This window comes from Pyrus communis, chromosome 9, assembly GCF_041283825.1.
Source record: "Pyrus communis isolate YQ-2024b chromosome 9, ASM4128382v1, whole genome shotgun sequence".
NCBI classification, from domain to species: Eukaryota; Viridiplantae; Streptophyta; class Magnoliopsida; order Rosales; family Rosaceae; genus Pyrus; species Pyrus communis.
In genome coordinates, this window is record NC_142573.1 from 16,790,197 (window position 1) to 16,798,531 (window position 8,335).

The 8,335-nt window shown below is 37.8% G+C and overlaps 1 protein-coding gene across 1 annotated transcript; it reads left to right on the forward strand.

The window, feature by feature from the left end:
• Nucleotides 1-5,179: 5,179 nt before the first annotated feature.
• On the forward strand, nucleotides 5,180-7,793 carry LOC137739149 (uncharacterized protein At2g34160). Its single transcript, XM_068478659.2, has 5 exons — nucleotides 5,180-5,383; nucleotides 5,676-5,724; nucleotides 6,565-6,627; nucleotides 6,712-6,776; nucleotides 7,538-7,793. Exons 1-5 carry the CDS (start codon nucleotides 5,261-5,263, stop codon nucleotides 7,631-7,633), a joined length of 396 nt encoding a protein of 131 aa, XP_068334760.2. The 5' UTR covers nucleotides 5,180-5,260; the 3' UTR covers nucleotides 7,634-7,793.
• The last annotated feature ends 542 nt before the right edge of the window (nucleotides 7,794-8,335 follow it).

Sequence of the window (8,335 nt, forward strand, 5' to 3'; positions counted from 1 at the left end):
GCTTGCAATCTTAATGAACATACATAAATAATTTATCAATCAAACAGTTAAACGAATTGAATCCACAACTTATGAAATACCAACCAAAAGTAATCAATTCATATTGCAAATATAAACATAGTTTCGAATCACCCCCTAGCTAAAGGGGGTTTAGTTCCTCATAACTTTGAAATCAAAGAAACCCCTAAACATTCCAACAACTCAAACTTGAATTGTATGAACGTTTAGGCACTCTTCTCTTCCATTCTCATACGTACAAAACAAAGAGAATTAAATTTAAACTTTGAAATCAAAGAAACACCTAAAAATTCCAACAACTCAAACTTGAATTGTATGAACGTTTAGGCACTCTTTTCTTCCTCGTTGTTGTAGCACAAGGTCTAAGTGAGCTTTGGGGATTATGTGAAGTGTTTTGGAGGGATGGGAAGTGGTTGGATAGTGGCTGCAATGGAGGAGAAAAACTGCACAGAAATGGAAGGGGATTTGCGGCACAAGGGTTGTGTTTGTGTTGTGTGAAGTGTATGAAATGAGATCAATGGGGAGTGAATGCAAGGGCTTTTATAGGAGAAATAGAGGTGCAAATGGCTGTTTGTTTAAGCATGCATGTGCTGGAATGTGGTGGAAAACATCTAGGAAAGCTGGAAAGCACAAGGATCCCACGGCAATGATGTTGGTGTTGTGTAAAATGCATGTGTTTGCTGTTTTGGTTGTTGGTTAAAGCTTGTGTTTGCATGTGAGAGTTGTTTGTGTGAAGTGTGTGTGAATGCATGTGAAATAAAGAGTGAATGGTGGCTGAATTAATGATGGAAAACAGTATGGAATGCATGTGAAATGTAAAGGGAAAAGCTGGAAATGGGATATGAAAGCCACGGCATTGATGTTTTGTGCATGGAAATGAATGTGTTTGCATGTGAGAAAATGTGAGAATGATTATGTCTTGTGGCTGAATTGGTGGAGTGATGATGATGCATGTGATTGGTGGGAACAAAGGGGAAGTCACGGCACAAAGGTGAATGGGAATCAATGGGTGAATGTGCATGTGCTAATTTATTTGAAGATGCATGTGGGTGATGATTTGTGGTGCAATGATTAAGTGTAATGGCTGAAAATGGAATGGATTTGCAAGGGCCACGGCAAGGAGAGAATGATTGTGTTCATTTGGCTGAAATTGGTGTGTAATTGGGCTAGGGTTTAAGTGCATGAAATGGACCCAAATTGCTCCCCCTTGCATGGCAAGGAATGGTGTTTGTGTTAAGCCCATGGCAAGGTTTTATGTGATTGGGTTAGGGCCATTGTTTTGTGTCCTCAAGTGCATACAAGGCCTTCAATTTCATCCAACACTTGGGTTCCAAGTATAAGCTATCCATCCTTAGCCCAATAGTGCTCCAAAAAGCCCCAAAACGCTCCACAATGCATCCTTTCGTCAAACACGTCTTATTATCCTGAAAACACACAAAAGAAGCATAAAGGACTAAAATAACTAAAGAAACATAACGTAAATGCACGAGAACAAGCCATTTAAGTCGCATGAATATGCTCCTATCACAGAGCAACGTAATTCCTTACGAGGCGGCATAGCTCTGACAGAAGACACCAAAACAATTAGAATACTCACAAAAGTACAGGACTGCTAAACCTATGCTCTGATACCAAACTGAAGCACCCTGTCCGAGATTAGGGCATGTTGGTCGTCACGTGAAGGTGACGTAACCATGTGCATAGTGCGGAAGCTAAGAATAATAATAAAAGTACGAATAAATAAAAACCAAGCTATACACTAAGTAGATAATATACACGTGCAAGCGTAAATGTGAGAAACAATATTCAGAGCACGGAAGACCTAGTGCATTCCGGGAGAAACAAACACTAAATAAACACACCCAAAGGTGGTCCTACACTGGTGATAATCTGTCAGATATGCCATGAATTCCTCGAGAGCCACCAAAAGAGATATCCAAACTAGAACCTAGAGGGGCGCAAAACAGAAAGCGTGAGTGGGCAAAAACAAAGCTTTTCAAAATCATTTCAATATCAAAAGTACTAACCCCTCGCCATAAAACCTGTATAATTTCCTAGAAAATGGAATATACACAAATATATAAAACATGCTCAGAAATATGCCACGTCGAATGCCTCTAAACAAAATGCAAGTACTCAAGTAATGTCAAACAATGCCATATAATCTGTCAGCCGGAGTCACCTAACGTAATCTGTACGGCTGAATTTAAAGCTCAAATCCCCAACTCATTAACTAAACCTGCATACGAGTTGGAACCACCTAAAGTGAACTGTACGACAAGACTGTGTGTAAATAATTATGCTCAAGTGCTATGATCACGTGAAGACTGGGCAAATAATCGCGGGTCATCTACGAGTCGAAACCACCTACAGTGGTCTGTACGACAGGACTGTGCACCTAACTTGGATCCAAGATGAGCGTGTGGTGTGGGAGGTGAACATCACGTGAAGGATTGTGCCCTACTCTGGGCAGGAGCACAAACACCGGGGGTGCAGGTTATGAGCTCTAAATGCATCTCAAATCATTACTAAACACAAACATAAACCATAACTTACCTGGCACTTACATGTGCGTCCGCAGCACCAAACATATATATATGCAACTACTAATACATAATTAAATAGGCAAACGCAAAGCATGACATTTAAAACATATAAACGTTTCATTTCATTTTCTTGGAAAATCACAAATATATAGGTATATACGGAAAACCAAAAGCCCACTCACTGATATGTAGAAGGGTCGTAACCCCCTTGCCTCGAGTGACTGCGCTCGTCTTCGGGATAGGTCTCACCTATATGCGAAACAACTATAAAAATGTTAATTTAAAGCACATAACCCAAACTAGGTAAAAATTTCTCATACAAGCTCAAATGGGGTGTATGAATACACCAAAGTGATCTACTCAACCGCACGAACATCCCCATATTTTTAAAATAAGTTTCTGGCAAACTGACGGCGTCAGTTAACGCCGTCAGGAATATTCCGTTAACTCTGACACATTCCGTTAAAGTTAACTTAACACTGTTAGGAATATTCCGTCGTCCTCTCCGACCAACCTCTGGGGCCGTTGCCGTCGCGGGAAAACTGGGAAAGTTTCCAAACTTCATATCTCACTCGTTTTTCACCCAAATTTCACGAAATTGGTACCAAAATCAAGCACTAAAACCAACGGAATCTCGCCGGAAAAACTCCACCAAATCCGGCCAAACCTGCAACTCATGATCCCGAAGTCCAAAACCTTCAAACAAACCACCCTGAGCTTCCTAAGGACTTCACCAAGCTTCCTACAAACTTGATATTCCCAAAAACACATGAATTTACGTGTGCATGAACAGTACTCTGAAATGAACCTCTCGAGTTTGACGTGAAAATGAAGGTTCCCTTACCTGAAATGGGTATGGTTGAACTCCTAAGAACCTCACGAGCACAAATGTAAAGTTTGCTTCCTCGATCTACCACGTTTTCAAGTGATTGGGTTCTTGTCCATACATATGAAGAAGGTAAAGAGAGAGAGACTCGGGATAGGCAGAAGATGAGACTGAAAGTGTGGGGGTGTGTGTGGGGTCCAAATGCAGCCAACCAAATCCCCAAAATGACCACACAACGAAACAAAATCACTACGGGCAAAATCGTCATTTCATCCCTACGGTACGAAAAATCTGGGACGGGCTGTCACAAGATCTTTCTGTCTGATTAGTGATCACAGTAAGATTAGTTTTCTTTCATCCATAGTTTTTCTTCGTTGTACTTCCATCATTTTTCGTTATTGTACAAGGACAACTTTTTGTATTTTAATTTTAAATCCTACACTTAATTCACCATGGAAAACATGGCATTGCTGATTGTTTATCTACTATGTGATCTTAGGGATGTACTTTGGTGAAGGAAAGGTTACTCAATTCACTCGAGGAGCTGTTTACAAATTACCAAAAAAAAAAAAAAAAAAAAAAAAAAAAAAAGAGTTGGACCCGTGGACCCGCCCCGAATCAAACGGGCCAGGTTAGGTCTGGTTCCAAAATTCAAACTCCCTCTACTCGCCCCGCCCCGCCCCTTTACTGTTTAAAACGGGTAAGGTTCGGTTCCTCTAAAATTGGGCCCGACCCAACCCATGCCCACCCCTAGTTCCAATACTGTTTCCCATGGTGATTGAGGAAAATTGAAGGGTTTGATTGGAAGAAAATGTGCAAGGTTCCAATGTTCTAATGTTCTAATGTCCTTAATTTTGCAAATCTTTTGAACATTTGATATTTTGTAATGTTCTAATGTTTTTTTTTATTATGATCTTATTTTGGGTATGTAAATATATACTTAAAAGAAAACTGCGTTTTTATGTTTTTCATTTGATTATTTATTGGTTTAAAATACATTTTTCTTAACGAGTAACGGGTCGGATCAATTTCGGGTCGGATCATTTTACACGTTTATTTTAACGGGTGTTACACGACACGATCCATTAAGATATCGGGTATGACATGAAAACGATACGAACACGGAAAACATGGCATGAATGCCAGGTCTACATATGGACTGACTCACATTTTTTTGCTAAGGGCTTGTTTTTAGTCCTTGATATGGTCAAATCATCTGCTGGGTTGACAAGTGTCATTTGTCCTTGATTTGCTGAAAACAAACTACTATTTTGTTTAATACCCCAGCTGGGATTTATAGCCTTGGGGCTGCCTCTTGTATTCATCATCAGAAATCCTAGCCACAAAATCACACTCATACACTAAACACCCAAATCGTTGCATATTAGGGTACCATTGTCTTTGTGCCCCTGTCTCTAACCTCACAATAAGCTAACAATAATGTGGTTCAAATTTGTTTTTGGAAAAATCGAACCTAAGGTCTCTCACTTACAAGTGAAGAGGAATTTCACTAGATTGTAGTATAGTTTGATGGTATTCCTCTTCATATGGAAGTGAGATGTTATAATTTTGAATCTTGTAGATGACAAATTCGATACTAAATTAAGTTGTCTATTATTTGGTTTTGTCAAACTCCTCTTTTTAGTATAAAATATCGATGTACCCAAAAATTAAAAAAACGGTTGATTTATTAGTATAAGACCAAACAAATGAAAAATAAAACACAAATTAATTCCACGCATGCTTGTCCTTTTTGGTCCTTTTAGGCCCAGCTATATAATGAAGAACAATTTTAGAAAGAGAAATCGGAGAGAGAGAGTGGTCAAAAGGGATTTAGGGTTAGGGTTTTTGAAGCTGTCTCTCAATTGCAATGGAGGAGATCACGGACGGCGTGAACAACATCACCATCAACGCCTCCGATTCGCACAAGAAGAACCGAATTCAGGTCTCAAATACGAAGAAGCCGCTCTTCTTCTATGTTAATCTTGCCAAGGTAAACCCTAATCCCTACCCTGTTCTTAATTTTCTGCCTATATATATGCTTGTATGCCTTATTTGGTTCCTGGGTTTTCTTTTATTTCTTTATCAATTGCTTTGAGTCTGCTGAAATTTGAGTTTTCTGGTTAATTTGGGAAGAAATTGGGATTTACCTGGAAATAAATGTTTTCGATTGACATAGACGCAGCGGCAGTTCTGTTTTCCAAGTGTTTCGGAATAATTGTTGATTATTTTCAATTTTTATTTATTAATAAATAGTATGTTTATGGCATTATATTGTTTTGCAGAGGTATATGCAACAGTACAATGAGGTGGAGCTCTCCGCTTTGGGAATGGGTATGACACTTCAGCTGCTTCTATCTCATTAAGCACTATGTGTGTGTAGATCTCTGTGTTGTGTGCCATGTTAAGGTATCCGGTTAGACATTACCCTGGAATCAAGAAAACATTGAGGTTCATAACTAAGTTCTGGAAGACAACTGAAATTTAGCGTAGTTTGTTTGTATATGCTTGATTCGGTTCACTCAATTTGACAAGTTGAGCCATTAGTTTCTGAACAAGCTAGGATGACTGGCTATTTTGTATCAATTTTTTGTCTGCCTAAGGTGGGAAGAGAATGGTTACTAATTTGTTGAGCCATTATGTCGTATTAACCTTTTGTTACTTTATATGGAAAAAGTAGCCTTTTGTTGCTCGTTCCAGTTTGTTGGTTGCTTATGCTTAGGTTTTCTTACTTGTGCTTAGCACGATGCTGACAACAATTACCAAGGAAATAACTCTTTACCATTTGAACATATACTCGTATAAACAGATTTGCTCCCGATTGGGAAACAAGATAAGGTGGCTTTGGGTAAAATGTTTTGTTGGTAGTTGTAAGGGACAAATGGAAATGTTTAGTGAACAAGTTATCTAAAGAAAGGCTAGGCAACCTAGCAGGGTTACTCTATTTATTTTGCAGATGTGAGTCCGGAATCCATTACCCATTCCCATTTGGGGGTTGGGGGGTGGAGAGGTGTTTTAAATCCAGTTAAATGCAGCACATTCCCTTTCTGTTATGTTGCCACATTTGGAATTGAGATGTTTTTTTATCATGAATATTGTAGTTCTTGATTATAGGTATGATTTGTCTAGTATTAAAGCTGATGCAAGGATTAATATCTCATTGTACTGCTGCAGCTATTGCCACGGTTGTTACAATTGCAGAAATTCTGAAAAACAATGGGCTGGCAGTTGAGAAAAGTGAGACTTCTATTTTCTTTTCCGCTTTTCGAAAATAAACTATCAAACTGTCAACTTTACTTATATTCTGGGACGTGAATGCAGAAATCATGACATCAACTGTTGACATTAAGGATGATTCTAGGGGGAGGCCAGTCCAAAAAGCCAAGGTATGCCATGTGATCTTCTAATGTCAAATAGCCAGTCATTTGTCCTCAATTTATAGAATGAGTTCTGAATCTCATCTGAAACGTCTGTCTGGGTAGTAAAAGAATAAGTAAGATGTATATTAGTGAAAGAATGGAGTTTTGAGTGGAGAGATCCTTTTACAATTATTGTTGCCCTATTGGATTTGTTTGATTCATAAACATCAGTTTGCATTTATATTATTGGGCTAATATGGCTTGGTGAAGTTGTTACGTGGACATGCCAAACTGTATTGGTTTTAAGAAAAGCATAAATGTGATATGAATGGCAAAATTATACACCTCACCGGTCGGTGCACTTTTTCAGATATTGCTAATTTGAAAAGAAATGCTTGTTGTGTCACTGACCATCTATTCATGTGTTGGCAGTGTGCTGCTGTGTGAGATTTAAGGGGGAAAAAATTGTCCATTCTACATGTATTTTGAGTGTCGTTCCAAATCCCAGTAGGGTTGTCATTTCATATATTATATATGGTTACTTTTTTTTTTTTTTTAACCTTATAGCAAAAACGTGCTTTCAAATTGTATTTGGTATCTATTTGGTGTAGGACATATTGTCAACTTTGTTTTCCAACTTCACAAGAGTAGTACCATTTTTGTGAGGCCTTCTAGCTCAAGTTGTAGAGCACTTTAAGGTCACATTCATGATGAGATCGACTCTTGTCCTTCCTGTCCCCTACCAAGTATTCCATTTTGTTAATATTGATATACTCTGTTGGTTTTAGATTGAGATAGTACTTGGGAAGTCAGAAAACTTTGATGACTTGATGGCCGCTGCAGCCGAGGAGAGGGAAATTGTAGGTGCTGAGGAGCAAAGCTGAAAAATATTCTCTGTTTGGAGCTTCTCTTACAGTGTGTTTGGCTTGTATTATGTGCTCTAAAGCTGGTTATGGAAATAAATTTTGGTAAAGTATATTATTCAAGCATAGAATATTTTATGGAAAAAGCATTTTCTGTATGCTATAACCTCGTTTTCCTCCATATTTGTTGTTGATGGGTTGGGGTATTTGGTTTGTGGGAACTTAACTCATTATTGTTGATGAAATTAATCTTTTACCAAATCAAAAAATTACAAATTAAAAACTAATCAAATTGCTGTACGACTTAAATTGTGACAATTGAAAATAATTATAGACAAGCAGAACCTAGACAATTTATATGGACCAAATTCTCTTCTCATTTTCTTTTATCTTCATTTTTTATTCTTTTTTCTTTAGTTCTTTTTTTCTTTTCTTTTTTTTTCTTATAACTTTTTTTTGGGTCAAGAGTAGCCAACGACTGTTTTTTTTTATTATTTATTTTTAAATACATCAGTATTTTTACACTAAAGGAATGTGGAATTCGGTTAAGTTACACAATGGACAATTTAATTTGGTTTCGAATTTGTCATTTACGAGATTCAAACTTACATTTCACTTCCAAGTGAAGAAAAATATCATCAGATTGTAGTAATGAGTGGCAAAATAGCTTATTACTTAGATTAGAAAACAAATAGTGCATAAGCCCCAAAATAGAAATGCAAA

What these genes read in the sequence shown, in the direction of transcription:
- LOC137739149 (XM_068478659.2), top strand. Translation starts at nt 5,261, where the DNA reads ATGGAGGAGATCACGGACGGCGTGAACAACATCACCATCAACGCCTCC. An exon ending in GCTCTCCGCTTTGGGAATGG is followed by an intron (nt 5,725 to 6,564) that starts GTATGACACTTC and finishes GTACTGCTGCAG; the next exon opens with CTATTGCCACGGTTGTTACA. An exon ending in TGGGCTGGCAGTTGAGAAAA is followed by an intron (nt 6,628 to 6,711) that starts GTGAGACTTCTA and finishes ACGTGAATGCAG; the next exon opens with AAATCATGACATCAACTGTT.